Source organism: Cervus elaphus, chromosome 11 (assembly GCF_910594005.1).
Source record: "Cervus elaphus chromosome 11, mCerEla1.1, whole genome shotgun sequence".
Classification (NCBI taxonomy): Eukaryota; Metazoa; Chordata; class Mammalia; order Artiodactyla; family Cervidae; genus Cervus; species Cervus elaphus.
In genome coordinates, this window is record NC_057825.1 from 89,231,905 (window position 1) to 89,251,513 (window position 19,609).

Below are 19,609 nucleotides of genomic sequence, written 5' to 3' on the forward strand. Positions count from 1 at the left end.
ATCTGTAAAGCACGATTATCGTGCCCATCCTGTAGAATCATCATGAGAACAAGCTATCATAAGGGAAGTGTGGAGAAGAGACCCATTCATTACGCGCTAGGTCTCTGTTGAGCAGTCGCTACGAAGTCTGCCTCTGTGTTCCAGGAGCTTGTGTGTCTAACCTGCACAGAGGGGCCATACAGCCTTAGCTGGGGGAAGGGAACTGAGAAAGGAGAGTCAAGTGGCTCTGTGACAGTCAAGGACATTTAAAGGGTAATTGCTGCTCTTTGAATTATGACAATTTTTTAAGAAAAAGAGACTCTAAAACTTTTACGACTGTATTTATTCGTCTGTAGAAGGTAGCCCTGGGCCAGCCTTTTCACTTCTCATATTTGAAGGAACCTGAAACAGAAGAGAGCTCATTGTAAATGGTCAAAAGATAGAAACAGTTCAGAGACAAATAAGAAGATAAAAATTAATTAGTCATCAAAGATGTTTAAATTTAAAGATTGCATTTTTTGCGCATTAAAATTCTATCATTTTAATCAATCTCACTGTTGGCAAGGATATTACAGACTCAGCACTTTTATAAGCTGGTGATATTATTAATTGGCAAGATTATACCTACCTGTGACTCAGTTCTATGGGGAATCTATCCTAAAAACAAAACAAAATACAAAAAGAACTAAACACATCAGGTTGAGAACAAAAAACCAAAAACAAATGTCCAACAATTAGAAAATTATCCCATGGATAATTTAATGGACCATTAAAACTTGTTATAAAGACTTCATGGTAACCTCTAACATGTCAATGATAGAATAATAAAAAATATATACAATGTTATACACCTTATGATAATTTATTAATTCATAGGGAAAATTTTGCAAGCAGAGTGTCAATAGTATACTTCTATCTGTGGCTTAAGATAGTAAGATAACCTTGGTCTTCTCAATTTCTGAAGTCTCAACTTACATCCATGAGTTAAAAAAATAAAGACACTCAAATTGTGGTCCGACAGTTCAGAAACTGAAACCCAAAAGTATATTAGTATGAAATACTGTAATCAAAGACTTTAATTTAGCTTTAAAAAAGCATTTATTTACTTCCTAGCCCACTTATTTACAATTAAAGGGTGATCTTTGTTAGCATGAAAGGCCATTAAAAGGTTTAAGACTATTTCCCACATCTCACACCCCAACCCTTTGTTCACTCACTGGATACAGGGTGACTTAACTTCATTTCTTAGTTTCATGACATATAAAATGGACATAGCTGTTTGTACCTCACAGGGTGGTTATGAAAATTAAACAGGTTATTAGGTATAAACCGCCAGGAATAGTGCCTGGCACAAAATAAGTATCAATTTTTTCTGATCTTGAGCAAGTCTTTCCATGATACATGTCATCAACTTTCTTGAGTTCAAATTTAGCTTTAGAAGTTTTATTTTTAAAACTTTTAACTTTTTACGCAACCAGAATGTTCTAAACCTAGAAGACAAATTCATGGATTACTGTGTTCACCTAGAGGGTTAAAGGATAATTTCATTTTATCAGCCTACAGTTCAGCATATTATAGATTATTGTCTTAGTTTCTTTAAGTTAGCTGGAAAATTCCAGGAATGTAATATTTAAGTATTGGAATACAAAAACTTGAAGTTTATTGATGTTTATTGTCACAGTTCACTTAAAAATGTTGGGCCCATCTAAGTTAAGGAGTTGGAAGGTCCAAGAAGAGGGTAGTCTGAGGAATAAAACCCAGCCTGCCGATCAGCAACTTTAACAAGGCAGGTGTCCTCCTGCTGTTGGTTGCATCGCTCTATAATCTGACACATTTTCTGATGTACTCTTCCTTCCCCACTGAGTCAAGGCTGGGGAGTGGGGTGATGGGGAGGGGAGAAGTAAATAGACACCAGACCAGAAGTCCTCACTCACTGAGCTTCTTAGAGTTCAGTTCCAAGCTTCACAATAGTCTGAAAAGCAAGGCTCTTGTTGGGAAGAGGCCAACTTTATTCAAGGGGACAGGTCTGGTGGGCAGAGCTCAGCTGGCTGCTCACCCAGCAGTCACAGAGCAGAGAGGCAGCAAGATATGATGTGGGAAGACTTCCTACAACTGAAAGTGGAGATGAAACTGAAACAGGAGGAGGGGTGGGTCAGCATGTGGAAGCCGCCTGATCCCCGGGAAGGGCCCCTGTACTATGCCATCCCGGGCTTTGACCCAGGGATGGGGGACGGTTCCAGAGGCAAAGTAGAGTCTGAAGAAAGCAAGGATCTGTACCCACTTCTCAGGATACAGCCTCTCAGAGGAGTGGGTGAGCACTGGCTGAGGGGCATCTTCAGGACCACAGACCTGAGGGCAGCCACATAGCCTGTCTGGGAGTAGGAAGGCCAGGAGGACGAAAGAGGCCTGGGTTCTGAATGGCGTGGCTTAGAGAAAAGAAACCACAGGGGGGGCATGGACACCCACAGCCAATGTCAGCCCAACCACACCCAAGACCAGGGCCAGAGGATTAGATGGGTCAGAGGTGGAGAGACACACACGAGCGCCCCCACTGCAGCTCCACGCGGTACACTCCTCACTGTACCGGAGGACAGGGAGGAGGCAGACAGCGTAAGAGGCACAGGAGTCCCCAAAGGGGACATTCTGAACACTGAACTGATTCCGCATTTACTCAAAGAGGATAGACCTTCATAGAGCAAGAAAAAGAGCTTTCCCACCACTTGAGTGATAAGGGTCTTAATGGGTTCTCAAGAGCAAGTGGAGACCAGTGTAGGAAGTAAAGTGGCCTTTCTGCCCATCTAAACTGCTCTAATCGCTTATACAACTTCAGTGAGTGAAAGTCCAGCCAGGACCCCAAGACCAGAAGACAGCCTCATTGTCTCATGTCTGAGGGAGAACCATACAGATGATTCTTCCAATAAACGAAGCTCTTTAGAGTGAGCAGGGCTTTGGCCACTAAGCCCCATGTCTCCTCCCTTGGGGACCTGGCCTGAACAGCATGATGCTTGGGGGACTCTGCCCCATGGTTCCTCTCACCTCAGGGCACCCCAGGGAGGCAGACATCCAGGCCTGTCTTCTAGGCAAGAGCTGCCGCAAGGAAATTCCTGGAGGGAAAACTCTTCCAAAAAGGAAGAGAATGAGCCAAAGAGGACTGAAGAGTCCCGAAAAATACTTGTGTTGTATTTCTAACCCCTTTCCCTCCTGCTAGCAGATCTGCCATGAACACCGTGTCTCTGGAGTCCGTTTTATTCCTGATGTGCTCTGCAGAGCCCAGGGTTAGAACAGGGACAAGGTGGCGGGTGGAAGGATCCACTGGCCTCCCTCAGGGGCTGGCTCATGTGGTCAGGGGCTGAGCATTTGGTGGCTTCCTGCTGACCCAGAGCTGACCCAGGGAGGTCCCACAGCAGGTCAGAGAAGCTCTGCCTCTCAGGACCCTCTCAGCAAAGGGTCTTTAAGAGACCCTTCCGTCCAATTCTTGTCATTGTCTCCCACATTCATGTGGGACCAATGAGATGGACCTTTCATAAAACTCATATAAATGAGATTTCCCTGGCAGTCCAGTGGCTAAGAATCCACACTCCCAATGCTGGGGGCTGGGTTCAATCCCTGGTCAGGGAACTAGATCCCATAGGCTGCAACTAAGAAGTTCACATGCCACAGTTAACAAAAGATCCCACGTGCTGCAACTAAGACACAGCCAAAAAAATATTAGAAAAAACTCATATAAATAATCCCTCAAGAAGTTCATAAGAATAGATAAGAAATTACCTTAATTAATTTAACCACCATGCCCACGATATGTCAGAGAAACAGAAATTACTGGCTTTCTCAGAAGATGCTAAGCTCACTGACAGACTCAGGGGCACATAGCAGCTAGAGATCTCCTCAAACACACCAGGCTTCACGTCCACATGCTCACCTGCACACACACAGACAAAACCTGCTGCCATGACTGATTCAATCTTTTGTCCCCATGGAAAAATCCAATTTCCAACAAAAGACATCTCCCTCTCTTATTTTCATAAAGAAATAAGACTATGTCATCCCTGTAATATTTTCTTCTTACCTGATCAGATTGGGCCTTAAAAGTCTTCCATGGAAACCAGAATTGAAAGAGACACATGTACCCCGATGTTCATTGCAACACTGTTTACAATAATAGCTAAGACATGGAATTAGCCCACAAGTCCATCAGCAGATGAATGGAAAAGGAAGTTGTGGTACATATATACAATAAAATATTACTCAGCTATAAAAAAAAATGCATTTGAGTCAGTTCTAATGAGGTGGATGAAACTGAAGCCTATTATACAGAGTGAAGTAAGTCAGAAAGAAAAACAAAAAAATACAGCATATTAATGCATATATATGGAATTTAGAAAGACGGTAACAATGATCCTATATGCAAGACAGCAAAAGAAACACAGATGTAAAGAACAGACTTTTGGACTCTGTGGGAGAAGGCAAGGGTGGGATGATTTGAGAGAACAGCATTGAAACATGTATATTACCATATGTGAAATAGATGACCAGTGCAAGCTCAATGCATGAAGCAGGGCACTTAAAGCTGGTGCTCTGGGACAACCCAGAGGGATGGGGTGGGGAGGGGTGAGGGAGGCGGGTTCAGGACAGGGGACACATGTGCACCCGGGGCTGATTCATGTCAATATGCATGGCAAAAACCACCACAGTGTTGTAAAGTAGTTATCCTCCAATTAAAATTTAAAAAAAAAATTTTTTAAGAGTCTTCCTTGGGAATAAGACACTGTATAGCACAGGGAACTCAACTTAATGCACTATGGTAACCTGAATGGGAAGGAAGTCCAGAAGGGGATATATGGATACGTATGGCTGTCTCCACACAGTAACATCTAACACAAAGTTGTAAAGCAACTATACTCCAGTAAAAATTAGTTCAAAAATAAGATAGTCTTCCCAGGTTCTGGTTGGATCTCTTCCTCAGTAGCTGAAGCCTGGGGACCACTCCAACAGAGGTGGCTTGACTCCAAAGTTAAATGGATGCTGTCCTACATGCTACATCTCACCTTACCAAAGTTCAGGAGAGAATGACTAGCATTCATATCATTAGAGCACGTGTGCGTGCTAAGTCACTTCAGTCGTGTCTGACTCTGCAACCCTATGGACCATAGCACACCAGGCGCCTCTGTACAAGGGATTCTCCAGGCAAGAATACTGGAGTAGGTTGCCATGCCTTCCTCCAGGGGATCTTCCCATCCCAGGGATCAAACCCACATCTCTTCTATCTCTTGCATTGGCAGGCAGGTTCTTTACTACTACCAACCCCTAAACCTCCGAAGTTTAGAAAACAATAGCATCCCAGAGCCAAATGCAACCACTTGGGCAGCTTTCCTTCTGAGCTCAGTGCCCCTGGTCTGCAAAACTTAAATGCCTACATGGAGATGCAGGAAGGCGGGGGGGACTGACAAACCAAGGAGCACCCACCCCATCAAAAGGGAGGTTCGATCTTTTAAAATATTCTGCTGACTAAACTCATCTGCATATGCACACTAGGACACCAGTGAATACTGGGGAAGATCCCAGAGCCTCCTGCCCACCATCCCCACTGCTGTGGTGCTGTATGGAATCTTTGCTATCACACGTCACCACTACCTGGGGAAAACATGAGATGGAAGATAGAACAATAGACACTTCAAGGCCTTCCCAGGATGCTAATAAATTCATCCCAACTAGCCAGACCATCTGATTGCAGAGCTTAAATTGCTATTAGAAGAAATGTTCCCAGGGGTTAATTTCACACGCAGATTACCACAACCTGCGGTGTGGGGGGTGCGGGGGGCGGTTCAAGGAAATCTACCACCCACCAGGCTTCTTTCTTTCACAAACTCTTTCCAAGGACTGCTCCTATGACAGACCAAAATTGAGATGTGTAGGATGGCGGCACATCCAGATCCCACAACAGGCACTTATGTTCACACATGTATCCCTTTCCAGAGCCCCCCAGACCTCAGCACAACTGGTGTCTCACTTCAGCACTGAGGGTGGACTTTGTCCAGGGACACAGTCTCTACAGGATTACAGGAAACACTGAGCAACATTCAGAGCTTTGCCTGATGTGAAATGCCTAAGCCACAGCGACAAATAGAAGAGATAAACGTCATTAGTGAACATCATGCCACACAGTCTAATCCCCAAACAGTAAAATCCTATACCTTGAAAGCCCAGTTTAAACAAGCCTCCCCTGAACCTTGACATTAATGCCTCTCCCTCCCAAGGCCAGACGCTGTGGCTTCACATGGCCATGTCTGCTCCGTCCACACACACGAGCACTTGCTGATTCAGTCCCAAGTGAACCTGCTCTGGCCTGAGCAGCTCACCTCCTCCCTGCCTGCCATCAGCAGATTGTGTGCCTCACTAGGGCTCTGGCCTCAAGAATGTTGTTCATCTTGCACAGCTTCTTCCAACCCCAGCCCCCAAGTCTCCCCAAGTGCTGATCTCTGCCAGCACCAGATTCCACTCCTCAGAGATCCTCTCCAAGAGTGGAAAAATGGGTGCTGCTTCTGCAGACTGAAGTTGGAGGAGACCTGCCTCCCAGTTCCTAAGCCCCTCTAGACATGGACATTTCAGTCCAGTGAGCCACACTGGCTGTCCCCATGTCTCCAGTTAGGGTATCTGACTGGACTCTGAAACCTATGTATTAACAGTTGCCCTTTCAAGTAAACCAGAATACTCCCTGATGAGGATTCTTTGAGAAATCAAGGCCAACCTGAGCTTTGTTCCTCGGCCCCTTTATCTCTATCCCTCCTGGAGAGGTTTCCTGTGGAGGGGCAGCCTGTCACAGGTGCTGTTATGGGCTGAACCGTGGCCCCCAAAACGCATGTGGAAGTCCCAGCCCCCAGTACCTGGGACTGTATTTGGACTTAGGACCTCTAAAGAGGTGATTAAGCTAAAAAGAGGCCATTAGGGTGGGCCCTAATCCAATCTGACTGGTGTCCTTATAAGAGGAGGAAATTTGGATACATAGATACCAGGGGTAAGCCCACAATGAGGCAAGGCCATCTCCAGCCAAGGAGAGAGGCCAGAAGAAAACAAGCTCGCCAACACCTCAACTGTAAGACTTCCAGCCTCCAGAACTGTAAGAAACAAATGTGTGCTGTTTAAGCCACTTGGTCTGCGTGCTTTGCAGCTCTAGCAAACCAACTTTAGGTGCTAAAACCCAAGGAGAGGAGCCACAGAGGGAGGAGATGACATAGAGATGGCAGGAGGTGGGAGGTGAGCTAACCCATTGGACGTCCTTGATAAAAGGTTGATTCCAAGGCTGGGGCTGGAAAAGTACAAGATGCTTGAGCTTGGACCATCTGTTGCCAGAAAGGAAGTGATCAAAGGATGATGGTGATGGGATTTCCCTGGTGGGCCAGAGTTAAGAATCCACCTTGCAATACAGAGCACATAGGCCTGCTCTGTACCAGGCCCAAGGGGACTAGCAGGAAGGACCAGCCAGTCAGGTATCTCACCATGAGAATGACTCGGTGATGCCTACCTGATAAGGACCAGTGAAGATTAAATGCAAGCAGGATTCTTGCCTTAGCACCTAACACACGCAAACCATATTTGTGGACGCGTTACTGTTATTCACTTAGGCAGTCGGGTTCAAGCTTCTGTTCACTCTTTCCTTTGTTCTTAGTCATTCCCTATCAGCTCATAGAGTAGCAAGAGGAATTCTGTCTTCCTAAAAGTTGATGGGAGAGGGGAAGTTTTAAATCTCAAGTGGCCAGAACTGGAAAATCTAGACTGAGCATGTGCACAAGTAGAATCCTTAGAAAACAGTAATCGGATCAGAAATGAGGCCAGCCAATCAGCAGAAAGTCTGCCAGACCTCAAACCAGAGTGAAGCACCGGTGACAGCCACGTGAGGAAACCCAGACCACTTGTTACAGAGTGGCGATGCCTGGGGCCCACTGTTGACTGCTCACCCATCAATACTGATGGCTCACGGTGAGGCAAGCCGACTTCATGAAGTCCAAGTGAACGCTGACATGCCAGGTACTATGCTAGACACTCCACTGACATGATGTCATTTGAATCTCACAGGGACCTTGCTGCTGCTGCTAAGTCGCTTCAGTCATGTCCGACTCTGTGCGATCCCTTAAACGGCAGCCCACCAGGCTCCCCCGTCCCTGGGATTCTCCAGGCAAGAACACTGGAGTGGGTACCTTACATAGGTACAATTATCATTCCCATTCTATAGATGGGGAAATTGAGGGTTGGAAAACTTCAGCAACTCACCCAAGGTCACACTAACAAGTGCTAAAACCAGGGTTTGAACCTCAGCATTCTGTCCCCAGAGCCACCACTCAACTGTTCTCCTAAACCAGCTCCCACGACCAAGCATCATTTGTTACTCCATAGCCCCCACTGTTCCTTATACCACACTAAGCAACTTGCTTAGTTCCAGATTTCTGCAAGCCTTTCTAGTTTCAGTAGCAATAATGGAATAAGGGATCTCATCTATGTAACACTGAGACACAAGAGCAAAACCTCCACTTCCTAGATTTGGAGAAAAGCAGGCTGGTCCTTCCAACAGTTTCCTTAGTTTGGCGAAGTAATAAGCCATGATGTTTCAATAAACTCCTTTGTTATTATGAAAAACTGTCTTGCAACAAGGTCAACTTAAAAACAAATGTGCCTCTGAGTGTGCACGTGTGTACACAGGATCACCATGCAGCTTTATGAAGGGCAAGATACTTATTTCTTTTTTCTGGAGACCTCAGAATCCAGAAAACCTTTTAACATATTAATCAGGGTCATAAAAAATTAAGCTTAGGTCTCTACAGGGTGATTCTGGAGGAGCTCTGCCTTCCCCTTGAATTGCTTTCCAATGAACTTGGGAACATAATAATAGATCTTTCAAACTAGCAAACTCACCTGCCCACCTAGGTGCTTTCACACAGTGATCTTGTTTCCATCATGTTTTAACATGGAAAATACCTCATGCCCAAGGGATGTCTTATGAGTTTTTAGATATCAACATAACTATTCAAGAACAAACACTTTAGCAGACTGCTGGTTGGGGAGAGAATTCCCATCGTAGACACTGCCCTCTGGCGACAAGTATGTGCCAACTCACCACTGCCACCATCTGCCCAGGACCCTTCCTTCTCATTCTTCAAGCCCACAGCACAGCCGGCATGTTGTATAATGTCTCTCGATAGCTGTCTAGCTGAGGAAGTATGTGGCTCAGAAGTACTGCTGCTATAGCTCTGATGATCTGGGTCTCGTTTCTAGAAACCATATTTAGTTGTCAAACAGTATAATAGAACAGATTTTGACTATTTAAGCCAATATATTTCAAAGTTTTAACCTATGAAATTTTATTTAAGTGATGAGAGCAATGTTGAAGTTATTATGGAAAGAAAGATCTTGCTCAGCAGACTGGTTTCTGTTCTGCTATAACCTTAAAATGTTGTGTGATTGGAAACTACATTAAAAAGATTACAGCATGGAACAGATTCTGTATTTTATGTAACACCAAACAAAGCACTTCTGTTAAGCGATTCACGTGCAAGGAAAAACTAATGTAGCTGTCTGCATCTGTGCAAATATTGCAACCACTCTACAACCCAGCCATCCAATTTGTCCATCAGGACAACCCATCCCCCCTACCAATGCAGAATGTATCCTCCCAGTTGTCACGTAAATAGGACTAGCAGACAAGAGGAAGAAACCAAAATGTACCACTAAGCATTTGTCTGTTTCTGTCCCTGAGTATATTTCTCTCTCTCTGCTATCTGTCCTCTTCAGTCCCTAAACAGGATCGCATTGCTAATTAGAAAAGACCTTCATTGATCTAACAATTGTCATTGTTCTTCCATCCTTTTGAGCCTCTTTCCAGTCTCAGACTTTCAGATTGAATGGACTTGAAGCTTGCCACTTCCCTCTGTTTGGATTTCAGATATTTAACAGTAACATTCCATCACCCACCAAAGGCTGGCCTCCAGTCCACTCCTGTCCTTCACGTGCTGCGCCTGGTTGTCTTCCCGGCCCCACCTATAGCTCCACGCACAACTTCCCACACTTGGATCCCCAAGATTCCCCCTCCCTGATTGTAGGGCCCCATCTTGCTTCTCCGTCTGCCCCTCTCTGATAAGCCCCTCCTCCTCCTGTTCCTTAGGGCTCATTTCTAAGGCCTTTTCTCTCTTCATATCTTACCTCCTCTGATAACGAATACATCTTCAAGCATTCCAAATTTGCCCTTCCATGGAATGAGCTCATGAATCCAGTTCGTACCTTCCACTGATGGAGACCCCTGAACTATGTGTCCCAATAATCGTGGTGACATTACAGTGCTTCAGTTTACAAAACAGGTTCACCTATGTAGTCCCACTGAATTGTCACAAAATCCCATGAGATTGGCATCAAAGGAGATCAATGAGCTCTCCAGCAGGGTTGACCCCCAGGGAGGGCCTCTCCCAAGGGACACCCCTCTTCCTTTCTGCGCTTCCTGTCTGATGTGTGTTCTGCTGAAGAACAGCATTGCCACAGCGTGGCTTTAGGGACCCTCCTTTCATGTCCCTACTATCAAAATCCTATCAAAGGCTAAGCAATTCAGGGCTAGAGGCTCTGGACAGTGACAGGAGGTAAGGATACAGATGGTCAGAACTTGACTCCAAAGCTCACACAGACCTAGATTCAGACTCCAGTCCTGACATTCCTTAGCTGTAGGACCTTTACCTATATTTTGGTTTCTTCCTCGGTAAAAGTAGCATCCATACTAGGTCGGAGGATTGTATAAACCAACTAGCACAGACGCAGAAGTTGGCCTGCACCTAGAAAGAGCTCAATAAAATGGTGAGTGTCATTGTTCTAACTTCTTAAAACCTTTACCTCAGAGTCTTTGGCTTCTTCCAAAACATCAGTGAGAACTTGTATGTATTCGGTTGCACCTCTGAGGATATCAACTTTGCTAGGCTTCCTGTTTTGGGGAAGAAACGGCACCAATGCCTTCAGTTTGGCCAGACCATGGTTGAGATTTTTTATCTGGAAAGGAAGAAGGCTCAGTGACACACGGGAAGCTAATCTGTAAGGCAGCTCCCCAGACTACAGAAGGCGGTGGTGAGGGTTCATTTCCGCAGCTCCCGTCTGAGCCATGAAGCCGAGCAGGCTCGTGCCCAAGCACTGCCGCTCCACAGTGCAGTCCCTGGCAAGGGGAGCGGGAGCGGCATGAACCTGGCACCAGGCATGGGTGGGCTGGAAAGGGTGTCGAGGTCCACGCGGGCCTCTTCCTCCGAGAGCAGCCCCACTGCAAAGCAGAGGCAGTCTGGGTAGTGGCTAAAAGTTCTGAGTCAACACTTAAGGATTAAAATCCAGCTCTACCATTTAGCTTTGCAAAAGTCTGTAGGACACTTCATATTACCGAGCCTTGGTTTATTTGCAAAGTGGAAAATCCTCACCTTGTAGTGGTGTAGCTGCTGGTTAAGGAACATAATTACACATCAAACATTTCCCCCAGCACATAGAAAGTCCTCAATAAGTTGCCCTGACAATAATGAGTAAAATGTACAAACATTTGTCTATTCAAGTACTATGCCAACCATTCTTCAACCTCACTCCAATCTGAGTTGACGATACAGTCAAGTATTAGAGTCCAGAGAGTCTGCATATTGGGGAGACTTGAAAGGCAGAATGAAGTACCCTTTTTTCTTAATCTTCAGGGTCTAATTCCTTGGCTCTGGAGGCCTGGAATCCTGATTATCACTTGCCAGAGGACACAGGCCCTCAAAGAAAACTGGCTCTACACCATGAAACCACTCACTTATATTGAGAGCTCCCTCCTACCCCACATCAAACTGGGCAATGAACACAGGCCATTCACAGCAGAATACGATAACCAATAAACTTATGAAATGTCAAACTTTAATAATCAAAGAACTACAGACTAAAATAGAAATTATAGGTGGGTGGAAGGCTCAAGAGGGAGGGGATATATGTACACTTATAGCTGATTCATATTGATTTACAGCAGAAACCAACACAACATCATAAAGCAATTATCTTCCACTTAAAAATACAAAAAATAAAGCAGAAATTAGATACCATTTTTTGTGTACCAAGCTGGTAACATTTTTGTTTATCATACCGAGCATTGGGTATGATAGAAGAAGGGAACCATCCTATAGCCTGTAAAAGTGGATACAAATTAATTAATAAACTTTTCTAGAAAGCAACTGGGCAACCTGTATCAAAAGCCACAAGACTGCTTATATCCCAGTAATTCCACTTCTAATGTTTTGCTGGAAAGCAATTATCAGACATGGATATAGATCTTTGTACCAGTAAAAAGCTGCAAAAAAAAGCATATATGCCCAAGACTAGGAAGCTGGATAAGCAGTCGATTTATATGTTGGACTATAAAGTCAAAAGCTGTTCTGCTTAGAAATTTGAGGAAATGCTTTCGATAATGTTAAGTGAAAAAAAAGCACAAAAATATATACTAAGTGACCACAATTTTATAAAATTATTTTTATACATATATATGCTTCCAGGTGGCAATAGTAGTAAAGAACCTGCCTCCCAATGCAGGAGATGTAAGACACCCAGGTTTGATACCTGGGTCAGGTAGATCCCCTCGAAAAGGGCATGCAACCCACTCCAGTATTCTTGCCTGGAGAATCCCATGGACAGAGGAGCCTGACAGGCTTCAGTACATGGGATCACAAAGAGTTGGACAGGACTGAAGCGACTTAGCACACACATATATATGCACAAATATAAGTAGGAAAAAGACCAGGAAGATATAACAAGAACGACAGTTCATGGTCGTTATAGTTGCATTGTGGGTGTTTCCATTCCCTGTTTAGTCATTTCCCTATCTTCCAGGTGTACTAATTTCATCATTATAAAGAAGAATGAGGTCATTAGTTTTAAAATAGTGGATAACACCAGGACCGATTCTCTGCAGAAAGCGATTCCTCCCCAGTGGGGAAAGCCCAACTTAAAATGCCAAACACAGGAACAGAACCTTATTCGAGAACTACATCAACACATCAGATCACAGGGTTATCATAAAGGGCTCCCAACTTTCCCTGAAGTCTTCTACACTCATTAGGTTCTTTCTCCTCACACCTGAGCCCAAACAGAGCTCCGAGTTGGTTGACTGGAGCTGCGTTACTAAAGGGTCCAGGAGAGTGCATGAACACCCCCAGCAGGGCATCGAAGAGCATCCTCCTGGAGTCCCAGGTCAGAATGTGCGCCCTCCCTCTTCCATCGCTCAGATCCTTCCCTCTCTCAGATCCTCTCTGCAGCCAGGCAACCCAAAGACAGCAAAGGACAAAAGGAGACCGAATTTGACAAGTTTGGGGTCGGAGTTTAGCTAGAAATACTGAGGAGGAAATGCCGGCAGATGGCGCTCCGACTCCGCCCGCGGGACCATCCGGGTGGGTGATTTACCGCGTACCCGCCACTCTGGAAAATAGCCACTTTGAGTCGCCGGCCTGGGAGTTGAGTGAGAGCCTGGGTGCACACCGAGACGTTGTTTAAATTCTTCGTTGAAAGTAAGCAAAAGAGTAACTTCCATTAGGTCCCCTGTCCCACGCCCCATTTGGGCTTCGGCGCAGGGTAAAGGGGGCCCCGAGCACCCACTCAGCGCTGGGGGTAGGGAGATGTAAGCGCCCTGCCGCCTCCGAGGGTTTAAAGCATCTGCCAGCGGGAGGCGTTCCTGAAGCGGCCGGGGTTCCCCTCGGCCTCCCCAGACCTGCTTCCTGCTCGACTCCAGGTGGGTCACAGGTGAGGCGCCAGCCCCGCGCGGGTGGAGGGGAACCGGGTGGCCCTCGGGAGGTCCAAGCCGCTCCGGGCCCCCAAGGTGGGGGGTGGGCTCCCCGGACCCCCTAATGTCTGAAGTGGTAGCGGGCCTGGGGGGAGCCTGGAGGAAGGCGGCCGGGTTCCGGCGCGGGGAGCCGGCGGGGCCGGCCTGAGCTCACCCGCTCGCGCTCTTTGGCGTTGGCCACGCGCCGCCGCTCCAGCACCAACTGCACGTCCTGGGTGGACGACGGCAGCCGCTTGAGCCGGCAGATGGTGGCCTGCTGGGGCAGCGGCCCGAACTGCTCCCGCAGCACGTCGTCCAGCAGCTCGGCCGGCGGGACCCTCAGGAGCTCGGGCGCGGCGTCCATGGCTGAGCGCGGGGGCGGCGGGCAGCTGGGCCTTCCCCGGGGGCGCCGGGGCCCCTCGGGGGCGGGGCCCCGGGCACCTGCCAACATCCCCCTGCGCACCTGCGTGCCTGCCTGCTCCGGGGAAGCGGCTCCGGGACCCTCAATTTAACAAACTCCACACGTGATTCCCCTGAAGCCTGGATTGCAGCGCTGGCTCGCAAAGCGGCTGCATATCGGAGTCACCTGGGAAGTTTTTTAAAATGTACCTGCTGGGGTATCAGTCCCTCACATTCTGATTTAACCAATCTGAGTCGGGGCCTGAGCTACTGGATACATGTATGCGTGCATGCTAAGTCGCTTCAGTCGTGTCTGACTCTGTGCGACACTATGGACTGTAGCCCGCCAGGCTCCTCTGTCCTTGGATTCTCCAGGCAAGAAGACTGGAGTGGGTTGTCATGCCCTCCTCCAGGGAATCTTCCCGACCCAGAGATCGAAATCATGTCTCTTTAAGTCTCCTGCACGGGCAGACGGGCTCTTTATACCACCAGCACCATCTGGAAAGCCATATATGTCTACACGTGTAGGCAAATAAACATGAACACATATACGTTTACCAGGAAAAAAAATTGATGAATGCACAGACGACTTTCAAAAAATTCATTTTGAAACATGAGTTACAAGAGCAATAACACAAAGGTTCTGTATCCCCGTCACCTAGATCTCCACTTGTTAACTATTTTCACATTTGCTCCATCACTCCCCTTCTCTCTATGAATTGTATCATTTTCATTATTCTTTTTCTAAAGCGTTTTCTTTGTCTTGTCCTGTCTTCATGGCTTTGACAGTTTCAGAGAGTAGAAGACTTTCAGTCTGTAGGATGTCCCTCAACTGGGGTCAGTCCAATGTTTCCTCATGTCCAGGCCCCGGTCCTGACGTTATGGCTGGGATTCCACAGAGAAGATGCTGGACTTTCCTCAGTGCTTCATATCAGGAGGCATGTGGTATGGTCACCCAGTCAAGGGGGTGTCTGCCAGTCTTCTTCACATTAATTGACATTTTTTTCCTTTTAGTTGATAAATATTTTGTGAGGAGATACCCTTAGCATTCAATACTGACTCCTGCCTGAATTGACCACCACTCTGATAATTGCCAAATGATTACCAGCCTCCTGTGGAGAAGAGCTCTCCCTTCTCCCCAGTTTCTGATTCATTTTGTTATGTCACCAGGAGCTCATGAATTTCTATTTTATTCAGCAAGATGTAATTCATATTACTATTTATTTTAATGCTCATATTGTCCCAGATTTGGCCTGTGGGAGCCCCTTCAAGCTGGCTCCTCTGTCCTTTTAGCATGACTCCACCATTCTTTCAGCACTTACTTACTTGTGCCAAAAAGACAACACATTCCAGGCTCATCTCAAATTTTCCATGCCCTGCCCGGAAATTGATCAATTCTCCTTTTAGTGGAAAATGGGGTTTAGAAATCAAGTTTGGATATTCATTCCTTTTGGGATGTCATTGCTTCTAGGCTCTTTTTGGAGACAAGGTATAGATGTAAGCATGCACACAAGCAAACACAAGCATACACAAACATACAGCTTTGTCTATCTCTGTATGCAGATGGATAGACAGCTTTTAAAAGTAGTAGTTCACACTAATACCTCTAATTCCAATCCAACAGGTTTCTCTCTAGTTTTCCCCTTTCCTTATTTGTAATTCCCTTCTCCAACAGTGAGAAACTTGACTCTGGTTACTTATTTGCTCAATTCCCACATATAACTAATTTCCTAGTCACATCAACCACCTCCTCAGCCCCATCTCCATGGCAACTGCCTTCAAGGGCAGGGCAAGGAGGGAAAAAAGAGGATACACCAAGTGCTTAACTGCAGTTCTCCTGAGCAGTGGGCCTGGGAACTGAGAGTTTGATCTGTTCATCCCATCTTCTATATTGCTTGTGTTTCCATACTAGCATGAAATTACTTTTGTAATTTTTTAAATATATTTTTTGAAGAAGGAAAACAATTTTGTGTGTTATAGGTTCATTTGGTATTGTCTGCTGGGAGACAGAGAGAAGGCAGCAAGAGCCAAGTGTGTGGGAATGAAGCTTAAAATGGAGTTGGTTTACCTAGTTACTTATCTTTTCTTAGCATCAAAAAGCATATTGTTGACATTATTCTATTTTATTGCCAAACCCTTAGGCAGGCAAGCTGGTATGACCAGGAACCCAGTGTAAGAAACCCAGACTTTATTCCTTCAGACCTTCTTCCCTCCATCGACACCAACTATAATTTTCTGTCCCTTGGCTGTTTGATTCCTCAACTGAGCCATCTGTTCTGAAGGAGAGCAATAGCAAACTAGTTTGAGCTGAGAGGCTGACACCTTTCCATCATGCAATAATAACAAGAAAGTTTATTTCTCTTGCCTCTAACTGTGAAAGGTGTAGGTAAGCAGGGCGTCTCTGCTCCTCATGGTCACTCAAACACTTAGGTTCCTTCCAAATCATTGCTCCTCCATTATTGCTTTTTGGTGTCATTTCCCAAAATGAAGCTGTCCCGTTTGAGGCTTCTGCCATCACTGCCGTCCAGCAGGGGTCAACCTCACAGTAGCAAAGTCCTCAGGCCATGCGCCCAGTCAAGGTTCAGAAAACTCTTCTAATGGCAGAATCTCTTCGGGGTATTCCAAGCAGATGCCAAGGGGCTTAATTTAGGGACTTAGGTGCTTACACAGTCCTCCTGGAGAAGCAGGAGGAACTCTGAGTTCAAGGACACACCACCAAAGCCACAGCCAGGCAGTGGGAAGCCCTCACCCCTGAAGCTGCCACTCAACCCTCCAAAGGCAGGAGAGGGGCCCGGGACACTGTTGCCAAGAAACCCCAAGTCCCCTTACCCTGGCTTGTCCACGGGCACAGATCAAAGGAGGGGTGCTCTGCCTCAATTCCCTGCTGCCAGTCTCATACACCTGTTTCTAGCTAAGTCATCTTAACTGTGGACCAGAACTATGGGTACAAGGGGTCCTGGGAAATGGAGCTTGGGGTCTCCCTGACTCTGCAATGCAGAAAGGCATCTGGGGAAGGGAGCAAGGAAGGTCCACATTACCTGCCACCCCCAGACACAGAGAAATTGCCCCAACTAGTTCACCTCATCAGTCTTTGCCTGTCTATTACCCTGGGACCCAGCTGATGGGAACACCCATCCTGGGTGCTAGAAGCCCCCAGCACACCAATTAGATCATGGCTCCAACACAGTTCCTGTTAATCTCCTTAGCTCAGCCAAGACATGAGATAGCAGTTAGCAACAGCTTTAGTAAGGGAAAGCAAAGAATGATATTTTAAAAGGTTTCAAAGACTACATACCGTCATGTTGCTCAGCAGGTTAAGAATCTACCTGCAATGCAGGAGACCCCGGTTTGATTCCTGGGTTGCTCAGATCCCCTGGAGAAGGGATAGACTACCTACTCCAGTATTCTTGGGCTTCCTTGGTGACTCAGAGGGTAAAGAATCCACCTGCAAAGCGGGAGACCTGGGTTCGATCCCTGGGTTGGGAAGATCCTCCAGAGGAGGGCATGGCAACCCACTCAGGATTCTTGCCTGCAGAATCCCCATGGACAGAGGAGCCTGGCAGGTGATGGGGTCACAAAGAGTGGGACATGACCAAGCAACTTTCACTTTGCCTAGAATTGCTAGCCAAATCAATTTGGCAGTTTCATATTATTATTCACTTTCACATTAATGTGTATTAATATTATTACACGTTATTCATCACATAGTATGTATTATTTTATCTCACCATATTTCTGGGAATTAAACTTTACTCCCATGCTCAGACTTAAATTGAAAAAAGTAGGGAAAACCACCAGACCATTCAGGTATAACCTAAATCAAGTCCCTTACAGTTATACAGTGGAAGTGATAAATAGATTCAAGGGATTAGATCTGCTAGACAGAGTTCTATGTCTATTAGAACTCTGTTAGAGTTCTATTGTCACAGAGGTTCATGACATTATACAGGAGGAAGTGATCAAGACCATCACCAAGAAAAAGAAATGCAAAAAGGCAAAATGGTGGTCTGAGGAGGCCTTACAAATAGCTGTAAAAGGAAGAGAAGTGAAAGGCAAGGGAGAAAAGGAAAGATTTACCCATTTGATGCAGAGTTCCAAAGAACAGCAAGGAGAGATAAGAAAGCCTTTCCTCAGTGATCAATGCAAAGAAATAGAGGAAAACAATAGAATGGGAAAGACTAGAGATCTCTTCAAGAAAGTTAGAGATAACAAGGGAACATTTCATGCAAAAATGGGCTCAATAAAGGGCAGAAATGGTATGAACCTAACAGAAGCAGAAGAAATTAAGTGGTGGCAAGAATACACAGAAGAACTATACAAAAAAGATGTTCATGACCCAGATAATCACGATGGTGTGATCACTCACCTAGAGCCAGACATCCTGGAATGTGAAGTCAAGTGGGCCTTAGGAAACATTGCTACGAACATAGCTAGTGGAGGTGATGGAATTCCAGTTGAGCTATTTCAAATCCTAAAAGTTGATGCTGTGAAAGTGCTGCACTCAATATATATATGCCACCAAATTTGGAAAACTCAGCAGTGGCCACAGGACTGTAAAAGGTCAGTTTTCATTCCAGTCCCTAAGAAAGGCAATCCCAAAGAATGCTCAAAGTACCACACAATTGCACTCATCTCACATGCTAGTAAAGTAATGCTCAAAATTCTCCAAGCCAGGCTTCAACAGTACGTGAACCGTGAACTTCCAGATGTTCAAACTGGATTTAGAAAAGGCAGAGGAACCAGAGATCAAATTGCCAACATCCGCTGGATCATCGAAAAAGCAAGAGAGTTCCAGAAAAACATATACTTCTACTTTATGAACTATGCCAATACCTTTGACTGTGTGGATCACAACAAACTGTGGAAAATTATTAAAGAGATGGGAATACCAGACCACATTACCTGCCTCCTGAGAAATCTGTATGCAGGTCAAGAAGCAACAGTTAGAACTGGACATGGAACAACAGACTGGTTCCAAATAGGAAAAGGAGTATGTCAAGGCTGTATATTGTCACCCTGCTTATTTCGCTTATATGCAGAGTACATCATGAGAAATGCTGAACTGGATAAAACACAAGCTGGAATCAAGATTGCTGGGAGAAATATCAGTAACCTCAAATTGCAGATGACACCACACTTATGGAAGAAAGTGAAGAAGAACTAAGGAGCCTCTTAATTTAAGTGAAAGTGGAGAGTGAAAAAGTTGGCTTAAAGCTCAACATTCAGAAAACAAAGATCATGGCATCTTGTCCCATCACTTCATGGCAAATAGATGGAGAAGTGATGGAAACAGTGACAGACTTTATTTTGGGGGGCTCCAAAATCACTGCAGATGGTGACTGCAGCCATGAAATTTAAAGATGCTTGCTCCTTGGAAGAAAGGTTATGACCAACCTAGATAGCATATTAAAGAGCAGAGACATTGCTTTGCCAACAAAGGTCCATCTAGTC

The 19,609-nt window shown here is 45.7% G+C and overlaps 1 protein-coding gene across 1 annotated transcript; it reads right to left on the reverse strand.

Annotated features, from left to right (window-relative positions):
* Positions 1-303: 303 nt before the first annotated feature.
* Positions 304-14,210, reverse strand: FIGLA (folliculogenesis specific bHLH transcription factor). Its single transcript, XM_043918481.1, has 4 exons — positions 13,935-14,210; positions 10,843-10,995; positions 9,086-9,239; positions 304-381 (listed from the first exon to the last, which is right to left on the reverse strand). Exons 1-4 carry the CDS (start codon positions 14,208-14,210, stop codon positions 359-361), a joined length of 606 nt encoding a protein of 201 aa, XP_043774416.1. The 3' UTR covers positions 304-358.
* Positions 14,211-19,609: the final 5,399 nt, after the last annotated feature.